The 25,762-nt window shown below is 41.0% G+C and overlaps 1 protein-coding gene across 2 annotated transcripts; it reads left to right on the forward strand.

Annotated features, from left to right (window-relative positions):
* The first annotated feature begins 2,396 nt into the window (after window positions 1–2,396).
* zdhhc18b (zinc finger DHHC-type palmitoyltransferase 18b) lies at window positions 2,397–25,762 on the forward strand. Of its 2 annotated transcripts, XM_012873669.3 has the most exons (9): window positions 2,850–3,109; window positions 4,837–4,997; window positions 11,900–12,049; window positions 12,235–12,372; window positions 15,273–15,324; window positions 15,841–15,943; window positions 17,837–17,946; window positions 19,294–19,396; window positions 23,625–25,762. In XM_012873669.3, the coding sequence occupies exons 1-9, from the start codon at window positions 2,850–2,852 to the stop codon at window positions 23,982–23,984; spliced, it is 1,437 nt and encodes a 478-aa protein (XP_012729123.2). In that variant the 3' UTR covers window positions 23,985–25,762. The 2 variants fall into 2 exon arrangements, with proteins under 2 accessions (XP_036001463.1, XP_012729123.2); XM_036145570.1 differs by lacking the exon at window positions 23,625–25,762 and having other exon boundaries at window positions 2,397–3,109; window positions 19,294–20,942.

Here is a 25,762-nt window from a genome sequence, read left to right on the forward strand (position 1 = left end):
CCAACCAGGTACGCTGAAACCAGAGCGTTGACTTCCGGTTAGAAGTTTTACTTTAAAAAGTAAAACTCAGGTAAACTTACAAACACTGTAGCTCTATGCACACTCACCTATATTCATATCATATCTAAATGTACAGGAGCTGTAGGCTTTTTGTTCGCAGAACAAAAAATAAATTCCAATTCCGCACCCTCCCATTCACGTTGACATGCGACTTTATTTTGAAAAGAATTCGTGGCTTCTGCTGATAATGGCGAAAATTTCCGCAGAAGCCAAAATTTGAAGAGGACACCGCAGTGAAAAAAGCCGATGCATATAATGAATGAAGTATAAATGTGTCAGAGTGGCCATGTTTTAATATGTTCCCAAGCAATTGGAAAGAAAAAAACATTTAAGCGTTCATCTGTGTGTTTAGCCAAGTTTTATGTTATTTGCCTTAATTAGCAAAAAGCCTCTATCTGCATCAGCCACCTGTACTGGAGGGTCAGCTATGGAATTGCACTGGGGGGCCTCTAAAAACTGGCCTCAAATGGCCCCAGGCTGCACTTTGGACATGTCGGCGTTAAAAGAGAAAATATAAGAAAAAAATATATAACAAGATCCTAATGGTTAACTTTTGCTTGGACTAGATTTTAAGCAAATAGTATAGCATTATGGCATTTCTCCAATTTTAGCTACCCTTCATTGTTTTCCAGTTAAATCACGAATAGAATTTAAAATTCTTCTTCTAACATATAAAGCCCTTAATAATCAAGCTCCATCATATATCAGAGCTCTGATTACCCCGTATGTTCCTAACAGAGCACTTCGCTCTCAGACTGCAGGTCTGCTGGTGGTTCCTAGAGTCTCTAAAAGTAGAATGGGAATTCAAAGATGGATTTAAGCATTTTTCTTGATTTACAGCTCTGCATTAATTTAAGTGATACAATGAACATTTTTAAGACAATAATTAACCAATCAACCCGGAAGAATTACCATTTTAACCATATCAGAAAAGTGTGGCTTTAGATTATCCAAGTTATATAATATATGACAACATTCAAAAGTTGGTATATCATTTATTTTGAGTGCTAATCAATTTCTAATGTCTAACCAGAATTACTTAGATATAGGGCATGAAAAAACACATATGCTCTAATGTTTCATCAGCAGTATTACACAAGGTATAAAGGTCCTCTTCTAATTTAAATCTTTTTTCGAGGAAATCTGCTACTGGGTATATTTTATTCATTATTTTAAGTGGGTCTCTTTGACTTTTGGGTGAAACTGGCCAATTTAAGAATAACATATTTTAACTCTGTTATAAATTTGTATTTCTTGATTGCAATCATGAAAAAAATAATGACTTAAAAACAGCGTTGATCATGTTAGGATCAGCATCCTAACATGATCAACGAAATGAACAATCAACATAGTTTCTATATCGAAATACAAAAATATATTCATTTATACATTTACTAATATGTAATACCATATTTCTTTGTTTAAGAGCATAAAACAAAGTATTACAACATGAAAGCACATATTTATTTACATATTTAATAATATTCCATACCATATGTCTGTCTGTGTTAGATAACATAAAAACAAAGTTATTTCAGTATGAAATCACATATTTTTACATTTATGTTTGTTAAAGAGCATACATTTATGAAATAAATGACAGTGTCCGGTATCATAACCACATCTCTGCTGTTAGTAACAAACCAAACTCTGTGAAAATCGGGTAGAAGTTCAGGGAGTTATGATTTATTTCAGCTGGCAAATAGCTTCCTCATACAAATAAATGCACTGTGGGCACGTAAGAGACCCATCCAAGATGGCGGCTGCGCTGTTCAGCCTGTGTTCATTTGTTATGAGTGTCTATTATCTATTCTCTAATGTTCATCCAGCAAATCTCAGATGCCTTCTTCTATGACCCCCCCTCCCCCCCCCCCCCCCCCCCCCACAACACACACACACACACACACACACCTTTACAGTTGAATATATACTGAGGTTAAGTTACTAATTCAGACACTTCTGAATGCTGGTAGTTGCAATTGAGGTAAATTAGAGGTAGATGCTTGACACCAACATAAGCTACCCTATCAGAATTTAGCCATAAAAATGAGCAGAAGAGGTATAATTTTACTGTTTACCTCATTGATATGTAACATGTTACTTTGTATAAGTCTCTCCCATAAAACGACGAAAACAAACAAACAAACAAATAGAGAAATATTTGTGAAAAGGACATCAAGAGTCGTTTGGGGCCCGAAAGAGCCGGTTCTTTTAGGAGAGTCGAGTCATTTGATCTGGATCTTGAAAATGACCCCGAATTCCCACCACTAAGCCAGTGTGGTTGTAAAGAGTGTTTCAATATTTAATTGGAGAGCAGAGGGAATTCGGCGTGTAGGCGTGTATACTCCGTTTAATTTCCATATAAAGGGACCATGACGGTGGGACCGAGGACTGCAGCGGGCTAAAAGGTGTGAAGCCGCGCAGCTCGCCGCGCTGATGGCGCTTCACTGATGTCCTGTAGATCAGCATCACAGCTGGAGGAACTGCCTGCGCTGAGAGGCACAGCTAAGCTAGCGACGGCCAGGGGATCATCGCTCCAGCTGGGATTCAGTCTTCCCGGAAACAGGAAAGAAGCACCAATGAAGAGGCATGGAGATTAAAAAGGACATTATATCCTAGCCCGGAGTACCACACACATTCGGCGGCCTCCCACGGTCAGATTCTGGCTCGTTTCATCCGCGGAGTGACGACGCTCGTGGCGGCCGTCCACCTCAGCAGAGAGGTCGGGATCCGGTGATGCTGCCGCTCGGTGCCCTGATCGGGACAGAGCTCCCCCTGCTTCAGAGACCATGAAAAGCCGCGAGTACCAACAGATCGACCCGCAGGCGCTGCCGACACCCGTCCGGACCCCTCCCCATGATCACCCCCAGGCTGGCGGCGGGGACGGCAGGAAGGAGCCGAGGAGGACACCCCGGAGGAAGTGGGAAGTTTTCCCCGGGAAGAACCGCTTCTTCTGCGATGGACGGATCATGATGGCCCGTCAGAGTGGGGTCTTCCCCCTCACCCTGGGCCTCATCCTGGTCACCAGCGGCTTATTTTTTATATTTGAGTGAGTTCTTATTTTCCCACCCAGTCTCACAGTGGTTTATGGTTTGTTTGTTTGGTTGTTTGGTTGCAGCAGTTCTGGGTTTAAAGCTGCCTCTCAGCAGTTCTATAACAAAAAGAAGAAGAAGAAGAAGAAACAATCAAACTCCAGGCTTTTTTTTTTTTGGTCATAATTTTGTTGTAATCTGTCGTGTGATCTATATAATGCTGTGATCATTAAAATAAGCCTTCTATTGCATAGGCGTGTGGTGACGTCACATGAGGCGTAGGAATTAAGGGATCAGTTATTTTGGGTACATCTCCCATTTTTTTTTTTCATTTTTAGTTGTATGTGTGTTTTCTTTTCTGTCAAAGTAAAAAAAAAATGTTTTAACCTTTTTCCCCCCATACAGCTGCAGGAAAACGTGGGATTCCTGTGTGAAATTTAGCAGTAATAAAATGTATAGAGGCAGATTATTAAGGAGACCACGGCTGACCGCAATGTCCAGCTTACATTATCAAACAACTTAAGAAATTGCACAGAAAATCCAATTTGTGGCTTTTGATCTGCCCATTAATACTGCCGTAAACGTTTTACTCATATTGGGGATTAATGCGGTTAGCGTGGTTTGTGGTACAACAACAGCATTATCCGTATGTGTGCTGCCTGGGGAATGTAGATCCCTACCTCAACTTGGAGATTTTCCAAAAGGCTGGCAACATTCCCAAATCCTGCAGGTTCCTTAAAAATATGATAAAAGTGAGCAACTTTGCTGTCCTGCGTTTAGCCTTCCTGTTAAGTACTGAAAGCCTTGCTGTCTCTCCCTTGCTGCCTGACTTAAGAGCAGAGATGTCTCAACATGTCTTCAGCAATCATTTCAAGACAGGTTGGTTTAGAACCGGAACCGTAGGGTCTGGTCAATGGGGTTCCTTTAGGATCATTCCAAAGTCTTGGAGTTATTTCCTGAAAAAGCTGTTGCATCCACAGCAGCACCCGTCGCCGTTTCAGGGTCCTGACCTCTTCCAAAAGGCCTAACCTTGAACTCCTTGCAATTCAAATGCATCTCAAAGTCTTCTGATCTGACTCTCTACACCAAAAGTCACTCATCCACCTTAATATGTAGCAAAGCCAAGCTATCAGCACATTTGCCTCTCATGATGTCATCAACCCAAACGCACCTAAAGCAGGATAATCATATTTGTTCTTCAATGTGCGGGTCAAATACTTCTTATTTTGAGTGACCCTACAGTCAAACTCTTATTTCACTGTGTTTTTATTGTCAGTCTACGTTTATTAGTGAACAATGGATGGTATCTTTAAAGAAGGAAACTTCTGAGGGGATCGGAAACTCACTCTTCCAATTTATGCTTATTAAATTTGAATAATTTTTTAGAGGCTAAAATCCCTCCCAAACTGCTTAAGTTTGAGTGGTCCTTCATTTTTCTTATGATGGAGTGAAATTGCTCCCAAAGATAAAGAGCTTCCTTAAGGTGCATTACCCCTGATAATAATGAAGATGTGGCAGTTCTAGCTGCCGTGCTGTAGAAAGACGGCTGCTGATCAAGTCTCTATCCTCTCTGCGACCGCGTAGAGGAAAGTGTGTTGTGTCTCGCAGGGCTTCAGACGGTAATTAAAAGCCTCCGCTGTTAAACGAGAGCAGATCGTGTGGTTGTTTTGCTCTGTTCGCAGCTCTTCTCAGGGCCAGTCTCTCTCTGTAATCCGTTGTCTGTCTGAATCTCTGGCTGTCTCAGCTGCCCGTTCCTGGTCAAACACCTGACCGGCTGCATACCCGCCATCGGGGGGGTCCTGTTTGTGTTCGTGCTCGTCACGCTGCTGCAGACCAGTTTCACCGACCCCGGCATCCTGCCCCGTGCCACGCCAGAGGAGGCGGTGGACGTCGAGCGGCAGATTGGTGAGGAGCAACGTCTCCCATGACGTTAATCACATGTTTCCACCTTTATTTTATTCCCAACAGTTTACGGTGTTGGATATGGAGAATGTTTGGCACCAGCGAATTAATCGTAAAGTTGCTGATCTGTAATGATCTGTAATGTAATTCTGCCGTTTCTAAGTCAAGTTAGTTTCATCTAAAGCTGTTTACCTGCAGGGAAATGTTCTTAACTATCCCCATTTATTATTCCCCCCTCTCTGACAGTTTCCGAGCAGACTTTGTTTCTCCGGCCTGTTCACATGTGTTCAGAAATGCTCCAACACTTCAGTTTTTTTTTTTTCAGTTTTGTGCTTTGCCAAAAATACCCAAAGTGATCCTGCTGTGCTCCCAGGAACCTCCTACACAGAACCAAAGTTTAGCCAGCAGTGATGTAAGATGGCTATCATCTTCAACTTTTACTTTAGTTCCACTGACTTTAAGACGGTGCCATATGAGGGGAATCGGATTATCATAAATATATTTGTTCATTTTAATCCATTTCAGCTTATATAAGGCCTATTCACAACAAGGACAAAAGTGCAAAAAGTCCAGTTCCTTGCATAGCTTTCCAAACTCCCTGGACTCAATGTACTTTATTGGAATTTTGTGATAGATAAACAGAAACTAGTGCGTAATAGTGAAGTGGAAGGAGATGGTACATTTTATTAAACATTTCTTACAAATAAAAGCCCAACATGGCAGTCATACGTTTGTTTTCTGTCTCTTTTACTCTGATACCTTCTAAAGAGATCTACTGAGGTCCAGGCCAGATTATTTGCCTTCCGAAGTCATAAATCCAGTCCACCTGTGTGTAATTTAACTTATCTATAGATCCAGCTGTTCTGTAAAGATTTCAGAGGTTTGTTTGAGAACGTTAGTGATCAAACAGCATCATAACAGCAGACACGTTGTGGTTAAAGCAGCGTTGGGTAAGAAACCTATCAAAATCTTCAAAATTTTAACTGAGCACTGTTCCTTTTGTCTTCTAGATATGGAAAGGGTATGATACATCTACAAAACCTACCAAATTATGCCCCTCCACCTAAACTGACAGTCTGGTCTAGGAGAGCATTCATTTTTGAATAAACAAAGAATAAACAAAGTTCTGGAGAATCTGTGGAGATCCTCATTTCAGTCGAGAGAATCTGTTGACAACTGTTAATCATGCACGCTGCACATCTGGCCAAAACGGAAGATCGGCAAGAAGAAAGCCTCTGTTCAAAAAAGCCATAAGAAGTCCTGATTGTATTTTGTCCAACTAACCAATGGATCTAAGGCTACGTTAACACTGCAGGGAAATGTGACCCAAATCCAATCTTTTTTTCAATATGCGACCCATATCTGGCTCAATCCGAATACCCTTACAGAGCAAGGATTCTTTAGCCAAAGCGGAAGTGTGTCAGCGGTCACCACGATCAGTGCTGTCCGAATAGTGCAGTCAGTAAGGAAGGAGGTAGGAAAAGTAGCCTGCATGCTCCCTCCTTTGGCTAGTTTTGCCTAGGAAACCTGTGACGTCCCTTACCTGCACTAAGGACCCTTTAGCTATCCCACAATTCTTTGCCTGATATGATGTATGAGCACAGCCCCCTCATGGAAATCATCGAAAATTTCCAGAGAGAAGAGATCGTGCACTTTGTATTTCATTTTCGGATAGCTGTAGGCCCGGATTACACTCGCATCAACCATGTGCGTTTCAGTCACGTAATGAAGTTGGAGTTAAAGGGTGTCTGAATTTGGCACAGAGGTCTGAAGCTCCTTTCCTCCACATGATAGGGTCCTTACTGTTGACCCCGGGAAAGGTGAAGGAACAGGAGCTGGGAATATGAGCTAAAAGCTAGAAGCTATTATTTAGGGTATTCAGATGGAGCCTCTGTCTCTCTCACGGCCCAATTCCAATCTTTTCATTCCCAAACAAATATAATTTGTTCCATTTCCATATGCGGTACTAATTCGGATAGGTATCAGATTTTTTTCAAAGTGTCCGCTGTCTGAACGGTCATGTAGCTAGCGCTCATTGTTAATAGCTGTGCTGCTTTCTTCTTACCTTCATGTTGCTATGATGTGGTCTTAATATTGTCGGCTCAACAGCTTTCTAATAATAAGAAGGAGAGATGCCACATTTTTTTTCTGTTTGATTTTTTTTTAAAACAAAACTTTATTGAACACTTCTAGAAGCAATGACATTCACCATTACTTCCGCAAACAGTGCGCTGCTCTGTGACGTCTCCTTCGCTTTGTGTTTTTGAACTGTTCAGACAGCAGTATGATGGTGGTCACATTTAATAGTAGTATAAATGGCCACCAACAAAAAAAAAAAGAATCATATTTCAGCAAAAAATTGGAATTGTGCATCAAGACCTGCAGTGTGAACGCAGCATAAGGCCCCGTCTACACAACAGTGATTCATTGAAAACAAGATTTTTTTCACATTTCACATTTAAATGATAACGTTCTTATTACAATCTCCCTTCACACAGCAACAGTAGAGATGTAAAAACGATATAATTCTCTCGCCACGCAGCTCGTTGGTGCTCTGTTCTGTGAAACTCAAAGGGCGCATACATACATAAACTTTGTGCCTAAAAGCCACCCCAACTAATAAACATTTGAGATGACGGAGAATAAAGCTTTCCTCTGGAGAGTCCAAAATAGAACGTTTTGGCCAAGATACAAAGTGCTGTGTGGCTGAAAACTAACACGTCACAGCACCCTAAATGCAGCATCCCCATGTTGATGCTCTGTGGTGGCAGCATTATGCTGCATGGAGGGTTTTCTCCACTAGGGGCAGGCTTGCTGATCATGGTAGATAGGAACATGAGATCCATCCATCTATCCATTTTCTAACACGCCTATCTCCAGCTGTCGATGGGTGAGAGGCAGGTTACACCATGGACAGGTCGCCAGTTTATCGCAGGGCAGGAACATACTAGATGGTGCTAAATACAGGACAGTCCTAGAAGAAAACCTGTTAGGGGCTGCTAAAGGCTTGAAAGAAGGTTCACCTTCCAGCAGGACAGTGACTCTGAACATCCAGCGCAGGGTAAATTACAATGGTTTAGGTCAAAGGTTCATGTGTTGGAATGCACCAGTCAAAGTCCAGACCTGAAATATTCTGTGGCAAGACTCAATTTCTTTTCACTTAAAGGTGCCATGACATCACTCTATAAACCAGTTTATATTGCTGCATGTGTAAATTCTCCAAAAAATTTCATTTAAACAGTTATATCAGTTTTTTTTGTCAGGCCAAATGTACCCCCCTCAGTAAAATGGTTGGATATGTTAATGTATTGTATTCAGGACCTTGCTCAATAACTGTATCGTTTGAAATGTGGCGTCTCTGCATTTGGGGCCAGGCCCCACTGGCCTCAAATGCAGAGACGCCACAGGTCTAAGGATTGGCTGTGTCTGTAAAGGATTGTCTAGAGCTGATGTTGATAACTGATTTATATAAAGTGAAAATAGGGTAGAATGGATCCTTGAGGCCCCCTTCGAGTGACAGGCAGAGGTTGTGAGATGACATGTTCTGACTTTAGATACTGGGTTCTATCTGAACCAGCTGAGTAGGTTATAATTTATGCCAATACCACCTAGTTTATTTAAAAGAATAGCATGATCACCTGTATCAACTGCTTTAGCTAGGTCTATAACAAATGCTGCACATGACATTTTATTCTCTAGAGCAGTAGTAGTTGTGTCATGTAAGACTCTTAAAGTTGCCGTGCTACAGCCATGACCTGGTTTAAAGCCAGACTGAGCAGCACAGAGAATGTTGTTTTGGTAGAGGAAATGTGTGAGTTGTTGATTTACAATTTTTTCCGATTATTTTTGACATGCATGACAACATTGAAATGAGCCAAAAGCAGTTAGGTACAGACTGATGTCGGCCCCTAAAGACTGGGTGTACAGCTGCTGTTTTTCCAAGCCAATGGCGTTTCAGCCGTTTCAAAGGACAGACTTATTTGGCCCTTAATCAGTGATGCGATGGTAAACGCTGCAGACCTGACAAAGAGAGGGTCCAGCTCATCAGACGCGGCTGGCTTTTTTTTTTTTTTTTTTTTTGGATCAACTCTTAGGAGCTCTTCAGGGACTGTTTGTTCTGAGACTGGCTGTGAGCTAAAGACGTGTGCCAGAAGCAGAACCGGAAGCAGGCTCTAGTTGTGGCTTCACGCAACAAGGAATAACAGAATTAGTCGATTCATAAATGAAGCCTGATTTTATTAAATGTCATAGAAAATATTTAACATTCGTTCCTTTTCTTTAGTTATGACATTGTCAACTTTGATTGATTAACGGTAATTGAGCTAAAGGTTTATTTTCAGGTTTTCTGACTGTTTTCCAAAGGTTTATGGTGTTATATCCATATAAAGTGAATTTGTTCTTAAAATAACCAGGTTTAGAATTTGTAATGGCTTGCATAGTTTTATTTCTTATTTGCATGAAAACCTGCCAACCAGCATTTCATTTGGATCTTTTAGCGTTCCCCATGTAGTATTCTTTTGTTGCACTAGTACTGCAAGCTCATTATAAAACCAAGGATGGTTTCAATTTTAATTCTCATTTTCTTCATAAGTGCATGTTTGTGAAAAACAGAATTATGCAATTCATAAAACATGGTCCAAGCTTCATTTACAGTGGGGATCAGGTTTATTCTAGACTGCTCAATATTTGCCAGGTCGTGAAGAAATGCTTGAGATATGTACGTAGAGCTTGATCGGACACGTGCAATCTAACCATGGTCACTAATATCACTGTAAGGATAATATTAATAAGAACTGTCTTTTGGGGATTCTTTGGATCATATCTTGTTGTATGAGGAATTTATTGGTTAAGATTTAAAGAGTCAATTCGTACCTGAGGTACATCTAGTATATCCCAGTTTAAGTCAATTAGTAAGACTGGCTCAGATCGAGTAAAATGAGCAAATGTAGAGCTTGTAAAGTTTCTAGAGTACTAGCTGAAGCTGATGATGGACGGTAACACCCAGCCACAAATAAGACATAATTGTTAGACAGGATATATATAATCAATGAACCAAATTGCTCAGGGAATTACTTTGACAACTGAGCAACAATGTTGTTCTTTAATATAGATTGCCACACCTGGTCTAATTTGTCTAAGTATGTTGTACCCTGATGTGTGTAGTTGAGAGTAAGGGATGAAATTACTTGACCATGTCTCAGTTATGACTAGAACCTCAGGATTTGGGAAATGTACCCAGGTTTTTAATTGGTCAATTTTAGGGCTGGGGTATACGTCGAGATTTTAAAAATATCAAGATTTTTAAAAAAAGAGGTACAAGATGAGACTATATCATCTATATCGAGATGGTCTCTGTTGCATTACAATTATACTTTTATGTATTCCAGTAGGTTATTTTTCTCATATTTATATTTCCTAAAAGTATCGCAATATAATTTTTATTTCACATCGCCCAGCCCTATTCAGTTTTAGGTAAGACACTCCTGATGCCTACGTGCAGGAAATCAGAACATTTACAAGAGCAAAACCTTTCTCAGGACACATTTGTGTTTAATAATTCTGATTGCATTGGGGCTGAATATCCTGCAGGGCCTGTGTGAATATAGACTCTTCCTGAGATTATAATCAGAAGTGGAATAAGCAAATGGGCGAGACTACATAATGTAAGATTTAGCTTCTTCGATGACTTGGTTATATTATACAACATTCTAGAATAATAGTGGACAGTAGAGATGGTCTAAATGGAAGTTGCAGAGATAGACCATTTACCTTTGTTGTGAGTAGGGAAACTATATCTTAGTGTTCTTTGAGGCCAAATGGAACAACCAATTCCTAAGTGAGGAGAGCCGTAAGGATCAGAAATGTTATTCAGTCATAATGTGAGCATCCTTTTCCTTCAACTTTACTGTATGTACTACTTTGTGTTAGTCTTAATCATTTTTTGATAATGACCTGAACCAGTCACATCTTTTTTGATGTGACGTCTAAAAGCAGTTAGTTGCTCTGGATTTTATTTAGGGCTAGTGAAGTAAAGGCACCTAATTACAAAAGTACAAGGCACTTCCCAAATACGTATGGAGGGTATTATACCACATAAAGTCCCTATAAAATACATTGAGCTTAGTGATTCTACTGTGATGGCTCATCGTTAAGTTCAATGTTCTTCAAAACCTGTTGACTGTTGCTATATATTGGTGCTATATAAATAACCTTGGCTGGATAAAAGCAAATTAAATATACGTTTTAGTTTTCATCAAACTCTTGAATCTAAATCCATTCAATCCAATACAATTACTGTAATTCAAAATTGATGGCTGGGTAATGGAGCAGCAGCTCGTCCAGAAACCTTTTGCAGATTCTCCAATAGAAGGTGGTTAAAAAGAAACCAATGGACTAGGATCAAGTCTAATTAATAATAAGACAAGAGTGGGTCACCTTCCGTCAGGTTTTGGACCAGAATTTGAGGTCTAGCATGGCAGAGTGAATCGTGAAATTTATAACTACTGGTAGTTATTGTCTCGATATGTTATGAGGCTAAAAAAAAAAGCCTTTGAAATGTATAAATGTAGTCTTCAGTCCAAACAAACCTTTAAAAAAATCAAAAGATTGAAGTTACTAAAAACACATTTGTTTTACTGACAAAACTGTCGCTCACGACTACAGTATAGGAAAGTAAGAGATTAAAAGATGGTACCTGAAAAGCAGCAAAACCGTTCTATTGCAGCTTGGTTCCAGCCGGTCGCAATGAAATCCTGCAGGGTGACAAGGAACTAGAACTCCAACCCATTGGGCACTACTTTGTATATTCCCAGGAAGACGCCTGAACAGCTGTGGAAGAGCGTCTAAGTTGTGTTTGGGCAACAATGTTAAATAAACAATGTGTTGTCCAATGCCTCTCTCTATAGACGACACGGGAAACACCAGCTATCGGCCTCCACCGCGCACCAAGGAGGTCCTCATCAACCAGCAGGTCATCAAGCTCAAGTACTGCTTCACCTGCAAGATGTTCCGGCCTCCTCGCACATCCCACTGCAGCCTGTGTGACAACTGTGTGGGTGAGCTGTGGGTAGACTCACACTCCGTGGCATTTAGCTGTCATCAATAATGAAGGGGGGGTTCACGCTGTTACTGTGAACACCTTTCCAAGACGTTTCATTATTAAAGAGTGTTCCCCAAAGACCTGGAACGGGGGTGTAAGCTGTTCAAATAACTTTGCCATCAAATTTCCGTCATCTTGCAGAGCGGTTCGACCATCACTGCCCCTGGGTGGGGAACTGTGTCGGGAAGCGCAACTACCGTTTTTTCTACACGTTCATCGTGTCCCTCTCCTTCCTGACGGCGTTCATCTTTGGCTGTGTGACTACACACCTGGCTTTGAGTAGGTGACATCGCTTTAGTCTTGTCATTGGTTGGCGTGCAGTCTTGCTGTGGATTGACACCTACGTCCAGGTGTATTGAACTACTCTGGCTGCTGTTGTCTGAAATGAATGCGTGAATCCTTCCTTAGTGCCAGCCACGGTTTGTTGACAGTCTCTAGACCAAGGATGGTCACCACTAGTCCTCAAGGAACCTCGCCTGAATCAAATGGCTTAATTACCTCCTTAGTGATGGCCTAGCGGTTAGAGCATTGTGTTTGTGACCTGGAGGTTCTGGGTTAAACTTCCACACACTGCCACTCTGAGTCACTGAGCAAGACCCTCAGCCCCAGAATGCTCCCAGGGCGCCGCATGGTGGCAGCCCTGTGCCTCCCTGAGGGATGGGTTAAATGCAAAGGTTGCAATGACAATAAAAATTATGATGATGATTATTATTATATGCAATGCAATTCAATTCAATTTTATTTATATAGTATCAATTCATGATACATGTCATCTCAAGGCACTTTATATAGTCAAATTCAATCAAATCATACAGACAGATTCATGAAAAAAAGTTTCCTATCTAAGGAAACCCAGTAGATTGCATCAAGTCTTGACAAGCAGCATTCACTCCTCCTGAAAGAGCCACAGGGACAGTTGTCTGCAGTGTCAATGTCTTTACAGCAATATCTCATACTGGGCAAGCATGAAGCAACAGTGGAGAGGAAAACTCCCCTTTAACAGGAAGGAAAACCTCCAGCAGAACCAGGCTCAGTGTGAACGCTCATCTGCCTCGACCGACTGGGGGTTAGAGAAGACAGAGCAGAGACACAACAAGAGAGACAAACAAGCACAGAAGCACACATGCAAAGTAGCTGTACTAAATAAAAGGGTAACAAAATCCAATTCCATTATGAAATAGTTAAGAAAATTCTTGAAATAAATAAATGAAAGTGAATAATCTTTTTTTATTATTAAATACATATTTTTTTAATATTGTTTTTTTGTGTGTGGACATTTAGTTAATAGAATATTTATTAATTACAGTACAGTATTTATGTTTGAATGAAATGGGTCTCCATAATTCCCAGATGGGATATATAGTCCCTCCAGCCAGTATTGGGTCTTTGTCGAGGTCTCCTCCTATTGCAGGGGTCTGCAACCTGTGGCTCTTTACACCTTCAGCTTTGGCTCTTAAAAACTTAGACCAAAAATGCGAGGGGAAAAGATTGGCCAATGTTTCTAAATGTAAAGGTAATTTAAAATTGCTAGCTTTAGGATGCATTTAGTTCTGGAATATATGCATAACATTTCCATAAAGAAAGAAACTAATGGTGTTTAGAATATTTTACCATAGCTAAATGAAGTGTCTTTTTGTCAATAGGTTGCAAACGACTTGCTTTTTCATCATTTTGATACCATTTGCTGTAAAAATCAAATGTCCTGCTGAAGAAAATGTATTAAACCTAAACATAAAAATGCTGTTGGTTTAAATAAAAATTGTTGATCTTTAATTAAAAAAAATTTAAACAAATTTCCTATAGTATACTATAAAAACAAGCTGTTGTTTCAAAGAGATGTGTAACTTTTGTGGCTCCAAACAAAATTTGTTTAAGCTGGACCGAGGACAAAAATGGCTCTGTGGGTTGTAAAGGTCGCTGACCCCTGTTCTAGTGGGACACGCACTCAGAAATCCCCTAAAGGGAGGCACCACGGGGGCATTCTGATCAGATGCCCAAACCACCTCAGCTGGCTCCATTCGATGCAGAGAAGCAACAGATTTTGTCTGAACTGCCCCCAGATAACAGAGGGCCTCCGCCTATCTCTAAGATACCCTTCTGGGTATCTTTTTCTTTCGGTCATGATCCATATCTCATGACCATAGGTGAGGGTCTGTTCATCTCTCGTTCCATCCTAGATGAACAAGAGATACTATACTCGTCCAGTTGTGGTAGAAACTGACCCCCAACTCAGGCTGTTGATACAAATAATTTTTTTTCTACTGAGGGACAAATACTAAAATCATGTTTCAAAACAAACATGGAAGCAGGTTTAGACAATGGATTGATATGTTGAGACATCTACTATGTTAACAACCCTTGGTTCTTCCCATTTTGACCCATGTTAAACAATTTTCTCAGGATACGTCAACATCCTAATCGTTTTAAACACAGGATAACATTTTTATATTTAAGCTGTTAACCTCAGTATTCAATGCAGCTACGATGAGGGGCAGTTCGCCTGAGATCGATCTGGTTAAGGTTGACCTCTCCCTCCACGTTAGGGAGGAGTCTTTCTCTCAAGTTGAAGTATTTTTGTGTCTTGTTTACAAGCAATGGTAGGATGGAGTGGGAGATACAAAGTTGGGATGGGGCCTGGTGTGTTGTTCTGCAGGAATGACAGTGGAAAAGCAAGAGCTCAGCCAAACAGATAAACTCTCCTGGCTATATGTCTCAGCCTTCAGCCATAGTCATGAAATGCTGATTTTAACTGAAATAACAGGATCCTGAATAGAAGCAATTGAAATGGGCAACCTGCATCGTGTGGGTGGAGCTAGGAACAGAGATGTTGCTCCACTACTGTAGAAGAACTAAGTTGAAGTGATTTGACCATTTGATCAGTGTTTTCTGGGTAAGTCCCACCGGCAAGAGACATTGGGGCAGACCCAGCGTACACTGAGTGAACTATGCTTCCCTCCTAGCCTCTCAAGGTTCTTAGAATCCCTCAGAATGAGCTTTAGAGTCTTGCCAGAGCAAGGAATGTGGGAGTATTACGTTTGACATGGACATAAAGGAAACCAAATCATAACTGCCGTCTCAGCATAATCAAAATCAGTTCCTTTTTCTCTCATATCATGTTATCACAAATGAAACATTATGCAGTGAACCTAATAGTTTTTACTCTTTTCTTCTTTTTTTAGGGGCCCAAGGAGGGAAAGGCCTGGTGTTTGCCCTAAAGGAGAGTCCTGGCAGATATCCTTTCATGCCAAATGTGTTGAAAGGTCCCTGCCATGTGGAGTTCATATTGGTTAAGCTGCCTAATGCAAGCTCTCATTTCATTGCAGAGTAAAAAAAAGAATGAAATTCTTTAACTGATGATAAGTGAAAAGAAATTTGAAGGAGGTTGTCAGAGTGTATAAAATGATCCGGTTTAGTCTAATGCCTTAAATCAGCTAATTTTAGCTTTGCAAAAGAAAAGAAAAGCCTCTGTTGATTTTAGGACCCAAACTCTGACAGAATGATTCAAACTGACTCAAAAGCAAAATACAAATAGAATCATGACCATGATACTTCTTGAATCATCAACTTCAAGAAGTAAATCAGTGTAGACTTTGTAATGCAAACATTAATTCTTTTATCTAAAGAGAAAATCTTCAGCAGTTGTGTTGGCAGCATTGTTTTATATGCAATGCTCCATTTACTAAGCAAGAGGCCAGTACTTATGTCATTTAAACCTCCTCTGAAGCTTTCCTTGACCTGCTTGTTTACTGCAGTGGAGCTGGCTATATGCTTCTTCTCAGTCTGGTCCATTTTGGGCCTCTCAGGCTTCCATACCTACCTTGTTGCTTCCAACCTAACCACCAATGAAGACGTAAGTATCGTTAAGGTAGTAGCACAAAACGCAGGTGTTTCAATTATTGCTTAATGTGGTAGAATGAATGTTAGATTAAAGCAAATATAGATAAAATAGAAGGGAAGGCTATGGTTGCTGCACAGTCAGGAAATGTATGGCATTTGATTCAAGTACATTCCAGATCTGGATAAGTAGAGAAAAGAAAGTATGGCTATTAAAAAAATTATTGCATTTTCAGACTCTCTTCCAAATCCCATTGTCTAGATGTGGTCATTTCTACCTTTTTTATTTCCTCTTTTTCTCTGTCTTTTCTTAAGTCGCTCACTATTTCCTTTTATTATTCCAACCTTTCTTCCCCGTGTCCCTTTCTTAGGTCCTCCCTTTATTTCCTTCTGTCTTTCCTCCTTTTTCTCTTTATTTCCTCCCTTTTTCTTAATTCTTTGTATCCTACCACCCTTCCTTGTGTTTTTCCTTTCTTTCATTCCTTGTGTAATTCCCTTCTTACATGTGTCCGTTTTTGTATCCTACCTTCCTGTCTTCCTTGTCATTCCTTTTCTGTACCATGTTCCATATTCAAAACCTGACTACTATGGAAACAAATGCCATCAGTTCATAGCAAACCTTTTTATTTCCCATTTTAAAACAGTACTGTGTAGGGTTTAGCCACTAGGGGTGCTAGACCTGTAACTTCCAGGTTCAGCGCCCCTGAAGGCCACTGGCAAATTAAACAGTCTCCCTCCGTGTTTTGGAATCTGATAGCAGACCAGTTTGTCCCAGCAGATTGAGAAGTCATGGAGTAAAGTTATAAAGACAAGGCTACGTTCACCCCTCTTGATCCTAACAGCAACAAGAAAATGGGTCTTGCATCCTAACTGTGCTTTCATCAAACACCAACTAGCTAATTTTTTTTTTGGCAAGATCCACTCTTATGTTTCCTCTGGAGCGATCCCTGTCACCCTTTCTCTTTTTGGCCTCCTCAGACATAATGTTTCCCTTTTGCCTCTCTTGGCCATGACAAACTTCGACTCGAGGATGAGAAAAGTAGAAGGTTAGCTCTCGTATTTAAGGGGAGCTCAGACTGACGTAAATTTGCACTCTAGGTCATGTCACCTCTTAGTGATGACAAAGGTTATGAAATGTAACTATCTACAAGAGCAGGAGCAGATCAGAGGGGGAAAATCAGCAGCTGGACCACACGGAATGACGCAGGGTAGCAACCGCATTCGGCCAACCCCATTTTTGACTATTAAGTGTAATAGTTAACAGTCAAGTTTCTTTCTAGTTTAGTAGGTTCTTTTATTTCTTTAATAATTTCTTTCTTTTTTTATTTTATTTCTTAAATAAAAGAAAATAGCAGACGTTTTCCATTCATTTGAAAATAAAAGGTTTTGTGTGTCCTGGGCGTCTGGATCGATGATGCGACGGCAGCCGTTAATAAGTGACATTGCTTTCAGGAACGGAAATAATGACTTTGACAGGCTGCTACAGTTTAAATGATTTAAATGTGTTTGTGTGTCTAAATCATCTTATATGTGATGGGCCTTGATAATTTTTGTCTGCTGTCAATTCAAGGATGTTGACTTCAACAGAGGTCATTTCTCCTTCCCCTCAGCCTGTATCTTCTCCATAGTAAACGTACAAACGTACAACTGACAAATAAACTTGCTTTAAAGTGTAATTGTTTGGCCTACATATTTTTTATTTGGCCCAGCCGAAAAGCAATTTCTGGTTACGCCACTGAGGAAATGTGGGTTAGTTATAATCTATATTGGCTTGATATCCCTAAAAAGAACCCTGTAAGATACATCTGAGGGATGTTAAAGTATGGGTGTTGTATGTAGTGCCAAATATTATAATACTTTTGTATAATTAAATGACTTGTGTGTAACCATGTTTTTTTTTTTTTTTTAGATCAAAGGCTCCTGGTCAGGGAAGAGCGGAGAAGGTGTAACCAACCCCTACAGTCATAAAAACATCTTTATCAACTGTTGTTCAGTTCTCTGTGCACCTATGCCACCCAGGTTAGTCTCTAAATAGCTACACCAATATTGTTTTTTTATCTCCTGGTCAGGAATTAGGTTTTGCTAAGGTAGTATAGTTTTTTGGGTGTTTGAAAAGGCAATGTGAAACAACTCCTTAATTGGTTTATAGAACATTTATAGTAAATGTTCTGAAAGTAAGTCAGGTACCCACACCGCATGGGGTTGAAGGAGACTTACTCGGAGCTGGGCTTTTGGGTCACTTCATGGTTCAGCTGGACTATTTTATTTTTCCAACACTTCTGTACGAAAGTGTTTGAATTTTTTTCCTGCAGCCCACTGCCTGCCCTATGGTAGTCTTCCAAGGACATTTAATCAGCATGTTTAGGATAGGAAGACATGCTTCTACTCAGCAATGATGAAACAGATGATTTTTATTTATGCTTTTCAATTCAAAAGTGATGCACATTAAACATAACAATATTGACATTATGTTATAACAATAAGTAACCCAAAAAGTCATGATTTATTGCTAATTTGTTAAAGAGTCTGATGAGAGAGAGCAAAAGGGACCTCCTGAAACGCTCAGTACTTCGTTCTATTCTTCCACCACTGGTACCACATTGGCTTATTATCATTAACTTTGTGCTTGTTCATTTACACTGTTTACAAGGTAGAGGTAATAGACCTGGTTGCTTTTTTCTCTCATAAGAACTGGCAACACGGGCTGCCAACACACCTTGTTTTTTCTAAAATGCAGTTGCCTGAGCGCAGAGGGTTACAATATTTATCTCAAAGCGTGTACTGTGTCTAAAACATAAAAATGTAAAAGTCAAGTATCCTCAACTAAAACAGCTATCCTCTCAAACATGCTGCACTGCGCAGGTTCATCATGTGCCATGTTACGTTAGTGAAGCTAATTCTTTGTTTACTGTATATGAGTTTGTGTAGCAAACTCCTTGGTTAGCTGTGCCCACCTCTGCAGCTTGGTCTAATTATCTATTTCAAATAATAATTAGCTGACCACCTGGGGGCTCTCAGAGGATCTAAATGTAATTTCCTGAATCCCAATTGATCCTTAAGTGTATAAAAAACAGAGACTACATTACAGCAATATTTTAAACCCTGTTCTGCACTCCTTTCTGAAACAGCAGAACATTGTGGGCTCCTCACACTTGATCCCCATATACATGCACCGTTCAAAACAGGAGCTCATTATTCCGATATTTAACAAATCAATATAACATTGGTGATCCTTATTGACCTAAAAGAGACAACGTTCAGTCCAATTAGCGACATATCTCTTCTAAGTATGCATGAAGTGAGAGGTTTACTCGAAAGGAAAAAAAATGTTGTTAACCACGATTCATTTTCTTTCTGCCCTTAAAGCTTGATCGACAGACGAGGCCTTGTGCCTGCAGAAGAGTCAGCCCAGACTAGCGGCATGGACACGGAGCGGCCCAAGCTAAACAATAAAAGCGAGATGAACGTGGTAGGGGGATCACTCCATCTGGTCTTTGACGTGCAGGAATCCTGCTCTGACTTTTCCCTGCTCCTGAATCAAACCAAAACTGTACCCCTGCCTGCCAGAAGCCTGGTTGCCTGCTATAGTCCCAACACAGTCTCAGTGTGCTTCCCTGTGTCCGAATGTTGTGTAAAGGTTACTCCCCTCTGTGCTGTATTCCAACTGCTGTCAAAGGTCTGTATTGATCATGCTTTTTACTGGGTGTGGCTAGTTGTTTTCTATGGAGTCCATCAAGCACAGCTGCTTGTATGTCTTCATCAGGCATATATCATGGAAGGGAACTGTTTGTCTTTTAATAAAAGCACAGAAATCACTGTTTTCCATTGTTCCTTTGTGTAGTAGTTGTATAATATCTGTGTATTTAGTTCAATGGTTAGTGTTATCTGAAAGCTCAGGCGTTAGATGAAGGGAATACTTTGGCTTTCCCTACTTCCTCCTCATCTTCTTGACTGTCAGTGATAGATATAAAAGGATATCTGGAGTAGTATCTGCACCTCAGGTGAAGTTTCAGTCTGAGCAATAGTACTTGGATATCAAATAGCTGCAGGTTGGCAGATAGAGAGACACAGCTTTTGTTTAAACCAGGGGAACGCCTATGAAACCATTTCTACAGTCCCCTCCCCCCCTGTGTTTTTAGTGTGTATTCATATCCCTGAGGCAATTTTACCTTGTTTTGTCCTATAACCACTATGTATTTAACTTGGATTTTATGTGATAGACTAACACATGATAAAGCATGTTAAGTGCAAGGCAAAGAATATGCGGTTTTCAAAATTCTTACGAAAACTATTCAAAAAGTGAAGACCTTTACTTTGGTACCTCTAAATAAAATCCAGCACAGTTTTTTTTTTCTTCAGAAGTCGGCGTATAAGTAAAAACAGTAAACTTCCAAAATATGAGAGGACCATGGCGCAGCTGCAAACCTACCAAGACGTGGTCATTTATCTAAATCGATAGGCCCGGCACGGAGAGCATGAATCCGAGGAGCAGCCAAGACCACCATGGGAACTCTGGAGGAGCTGCAGAGATTCACGCCTCAGGCCACTTTGGACAATTATTCAGATGAATGTTCAAATGAGATGAAATGTACTTCTCTGGCCTGCATCCAAAATGCTGCAGGCCAGAAAAGTACACACCGCACATAAACCCAAAACACAATGCATCAATATCAACCATCAATGCTTTTCAGTTCAAGGAGCTAAATACAGGTCAATCCTAGAAAAAACACCTTTTTAAAGGCTGCTGAAGACATGCGATTGGAGTGGAGGTACCGTCCGAGCTACAGCAGATTGGTTTAGTTCACAATAACCCAGTCAAAGTTCAGACATAAATTCAACTGAGAATCTGTGGCAAGACTTGAGAACTGCTGTTCACAGATGCTGTCTCTCCAGTCTGAGTGAACTTCAGACAGTTTACAAAATAGAAAGGGGCAAAATTCTCCATCTGAATATCGCAAAAGACTTACAGCTATAATTGCCGCAAAAGATCAGCCCAAACTTCTCAGTTTATTAGTGAAAAAGAAAAAAAACACCACAAAGCATTTTTTTCAACTCAAATATGCAATGCTTTGTGCTGGTCCGTCACGTAAAATCTGTATAAAATCCTTAGAAGATTGGTTCTAATGTGACAAAATTAAATCGGTTCAGGGGTGTGAATAGTTTGACAAGGCCCTGTAAGTCTTTTAAAGCCCTTATATGTTCACCGGGTTGACTTCATGTCTTTGTTCCATAGTTATTGTTGTTTTTGCTTTCATCCATATAAAGATTTTACAGTGTAACGATCAGACCTGTCACAGATCACATTTTCGTTCGTTGTCTACTCATTTCTCATTGTTTAGTTAATCCATCCTCAACATTTACATACCGAACAAGATTTGCAGCTTTCACAGATAAAAAGACAAAAAAGCCGAGCTGCGGTCCACTCCCTGTCTGCGTCTTCTGCTGAGTCCCGACTCAACGTTCTGTATGTGGTGTGTCTCTGTGCATGTGTCCCATTGCCATCATCAGGAGGAGAAGTGTCTGGACTTTGCAGTGTCCTGCGCTGGCTAATCAGCTGCTTTTAGAGCAGGAATGACGAGGCTTGAGCGCGGTAAGCTTGTTCAGACAAAAGGAGGGGAGGTCTGTTGATGCGGGACCTGCTGCCGCCTCGCTACGTTTCCCTGGCAGTCCGCTGTCCTGCATGCCTGCGCACCGGCTCTGCCATGATGCATGAAAAGGAGTTTGGAGATTCAGCACTTTAGATGTGTGGTACTACAATGGCATACAAAACATGTCACCTTACAGATTTCTTCTTTTTTTGGCTTCTTTGGTCACACTGACCAATCTTAACGTGAAAAAAATAACCTGACTAAATACAAAATGCTGTTTTCAGTTTTTAAGGGTAAACAGCTGTCCAAAGCAACCTGGAGCTATGGGAAAATAATATCCGCCCTTTGAAAATCAATAATCTGCTGCGATGAACCACTTTTTTTGTTTTTGTTTCAGTGTTTCATCCTGGCCTGATTACGACCTGAACTGTAGAACTGTCTGGTAACAGTAGGCTGAAAGATATCAAAGAGCATCACATCAGGTCCCCAATTAAACAACAACAAAAAAAAAAAGAAAAAAAACGGGACACTTTGCAAAAACATCTGGCTGACTCCCGTGACCTCCAGTTGGTGGATGGTGTGAATCCAGCAACACCTGGCTTCAAGCTAACTCATTTAGCATTTCAGAAAAAGACACTTATCCAACCAGTCGGACATGGTGGTGGTAGTGTGATGGTCTGGGCTGCTTTGCTGGACCTATAAAATAAAAAAAAACACGTATCAGGTTTAGGGGGCAATTACATTTGAATATGGCCAGGTTAATTCTGATAGGAAATCATGATTTAAAACAGCTTTTTGCATTCAGTCAGGTCATTTTTGTTTGTTCTAACATTTGTTTGATCTGAAATGTTGAATGTGACAAGAAAGCAGAAACAGAGATAATGTCTAAGGGGCATACACTTTATTCCCACCCTGTATGTGCCACACTAAGCAGCCGTTGCCAAACGTTTTGTCAGTGGCAAATGTTTTCAACATCTTTCTATGGTATACAGAAGAACAGTTTAAAACTAACTATGCTTTTATTAATAAGTGTTAAATTTGTGTCCTGAATAATAGTACCTCTTCCTATCTAATTGGTGGCTCCAGTTATTCTTTATTGCTCTGGTTTCTGACCCACACGCTCTCTTTTGACCGGTGATGTGGAGCACATCATCAAATCATGCCTGCGTTACTAGTTGTGCTTGGAGAATATTTTCATCCTCCTTTTTATTCTGACAAGACAAGCAAGAAAAACAATCAGAAGTAGCCATGGCGACTCTGGAGGAGCTGTAGAGATCCAGAGCTCCAGTGAGGCACTCTGTTGACAGAACACCTATTACTTGGGCCCTCTGTGAATTGGACCTGGAGAAGAGGCAGGAAGAAAGCTCTCGTTTGAACAGAACCATATGAAGTGCTGTTTGCAGTTTTTCAACGAGCCATTAAGGAACATCGCAAACATGTTAAAGGTGTTCTGGTCAAATGAGAGCGAAACAAAGCTTTTTAGCCTAAACAAACCAAGGAGACCATTTCTGGACTTGGCCAGAAGCGACTTCTGCTCTTCTAGTCAAAAGGTGCGTGTAGATACACTCTGGCCGCCCTGCCGCCAACGCCGAGCAAGCTCTGCTCTGGTGGCGAGATGCTTCTGCAGCCCGCTTCTCATCAGGAGACGGCCTTGGAGCTTGCTTGACATCCTGAAGTCCTCTTCGCTGCAGATGAACCCCTCTGCTTGATTTTCTGTCAGAAGCAGTATATTTACATGCGTTTCCTTACGCTTGAGCTCATTTGGACCCCGCCTGCCCGCTTTGCTTTGAAGATAATCATCATCAATACAAGAGGGCGACGATTTCAAGCACAACGGTCCCTCTTTTAACAGTTAGCCTGCTAATTAGGTTGTTGGAATGATTTCTGACTTTGTGTCGCTGCCAAAACGTTGTGCCAAGGCACCTACTTAGTGAGATCATACGTTGCATGTGGTCCTGTAGGAATAATATTGTGTTTTATGGCATAAATCTGGGTCTTTTGCTTCCCATCATACATAGCAGTGAGTTTAGTGACAGCAATGGCAGCTGTCTTTTTTAGCTTCACTAGCTTATTCCTTCATTCTTGACTTGTTTCCCTCTCCTTCCACAGTGCACACAGGGAACTAAAGGTTTGCTGGAGGCGGCGGCTCTCTCTCCGCTTCTGGCCACCTCCTGCCCTCAGGGGAAACCTCCGGCAGCTCTTCCCTGCCCAGACAACATCCCTGCACCGAAATCGGCCCCCTCCCTGGAGGTCTCGCAGAGATGCGGCGGAGCCCATCACAACCCCAGGACCTACGGGAGCACCTCTCCTCCGCTTCCCACCAAAAGTCGCTCGCACAAACACAAACGAGCTGCTTCACACACTCCCAGGCCCACCTTCGACTCCCAGGTCTCCCCTTCCTCCCCCGACGGCGATCACGGCTCCAAGGCCGGGGGCCACGGAGCTGCCAAATTCGCTACACTGCAGTGACTGACGCCGTCTCAAAGGGAGGCATTGTGGGAGACGGGCTTCATGTAACATGATCGGGTCCAAGAGAAAAGACAGTTTTCCTTATTGCAGGTTTGTTCAGAAAAAGTTCAGTAAATATGACGTTCTTTAGGATTATGGGTTGGATCGTGAAAGAATGAACAGAGATTATTGTGGATGCAGTTAATTATTATGGGTGCAAAAAGCACGTTGCTGGTGAAGATTCTCAGTCATCCAGGTCATGGTCAATCTTTGGTCAAGCTTTCTTCTCAAGGAGAGAAAGCTTCCTGGAGAGGAAGCGAAACGTCTTCAACTATGGAAAATAAGTCCAGTTGCTTTGTTTTTTTTTTTACCTTTTTTTGGATTCAAAAAGCACGTTATTAACTTAAGCTTTAAGATGTAACAAAAGCAGAGATCGAGCCCTGTCTGGGTTTTCATGGGTCTTGGGTCAATATGGTTTAAAAGTCAGATGCAATTTGTTATTTGAAGCGATATTTCTACGTTTGGCTGGCTTTAAGATCTTTTGAGGCTCTTAAACGGAGCGTAAACTATTGTAAAGTTCTGTTCTCTTTTTTTTTTCTTTTTAAGATGATAGAACCCCGTTTTAGTCGAGGCACCCTTTGGCCCATCTAATCTAGATTAATTCTAAACGAAGACGCATAAAGAGTTATCTACTGCCAGTAAGCTTACAAGCTTTCACCTGAACCTCACTTCAAAAATGCTGAACCCTTTAAGGGAACCAAAAGCTTACAGTGTCATTTGTTTAAGTTCCTGCATGGATTTTATCCAGGGTAGTGAGGACAGTAAGTCCTGGGTCAGATCTAACCCGTGAAGGGATCGCAACAGAATCAGACGTTCTTATTTTAGTTTGAACTCAATCTGCTAACCTCTGCATTGGTTATCTTTTTTCCCCCCCCTTCCATGTTCAGGTTTCATGTTGGTCATCAGTCGTCCTCTCATACCTGGTAAACATCCAAGCGGCTCACAGAGCTCTTTGAGTCAAAACGATGTCAGTGTTGGTGAACGTTGTTGCGCTTACTCGGCTGTTCTGTTGAAAACTGTGAATACTGCACGATGTGAGTGTTGTGTGGGTTTCCCTTTAGACTTGCTCACACTACCTTACTGGGTCAAATGTGTGTCGTATCAGCTGTAATTTGGTGTGTACTCCTTCAGTGCTACAGAAATGACAGAGAATGCAAATGCATGGTCGCAACAAGGCATTCATTTTATTATACAAGAATGTCTTTATTTACATCTCTTCAAACACCAAACCACCTTTTTATTAGCGCCGAAGCAGCTCAGATCTGTGCATTTGCTGCCGTCATCACGGTTATTTACTCTTTTACAAGTACCTGCTTGCACTTTCAACTCCAGCTTGTCAACAGCAAAGTCTTTCCCTGTCACTTTCTCCCTTAAATAATTTCATTTTGGGCCCTTTGACAAATCCGTTGTACGTTTTTATGGAGGAATTTTTTCTCAGGTTGCACATTGTAGTTTAGCTGTTTGATATGCGAGTTTAATGTGATACATGATGGCAATAGCTGCACAAAAATGCAATGACCCCATTGGTTATGTTCGCACAAAAAAACCTGTCGAGACACTTGCATGAACTTCTCACTTGTTCTGTGTGTCCAGACGCCACCTAGCTCCTACAGTGATGCAGACTGTGAATGCAAGCAGTGCATCCACAAGTAGAAATGTACTGTTTTCTTTTTGTAAGAACTCTGAGCTTATTTAAGCTAATGTTCCTCTTAAAATAAAAGCAAGGAAACCAAAGTCCA

This window comes from Fundulus heteroclitus, chromosome 13, assembly GCF_011125445.2.
Source record: "Fundulus heteroclitus isolate FHET01 chromosome 13, MU-UCD_Fhet_4.1, whole genome shotgun sequence".
NCBI classification, from domain to species: Eukaryota; Metazoa; Chordata; class Actinopteri; order Cyprinodontiformes; family Fundulidae; genus Fundulus; species Fundulus heteroclitus.

Excerpts from the sequence above, each read along its gene's own strand:
- zdhhc18b (XM_036145570.1), top strand. The coding sequence starts at position 2,850 with ATGAAAAGCCGCGAGTACCAACAGATCGACCCGCAGGCGCTGCCGACA. Across the intron at positions 4,998-11,899 it reads GGACGTCGAGCGGCAGATTG|ACGACACGGGAAACACCAGC; the intron begins GTGAGGAGCAAC and ends CTCTCTCTATAG. Across the intron at positions 17,947-19,293 it reads TGTGCACCTATGCCACCCAG|CTTGATCGACAGACGAGGCC; the intron begins GTTAGTCTCTAA and ends CTGCCCTTAAAG.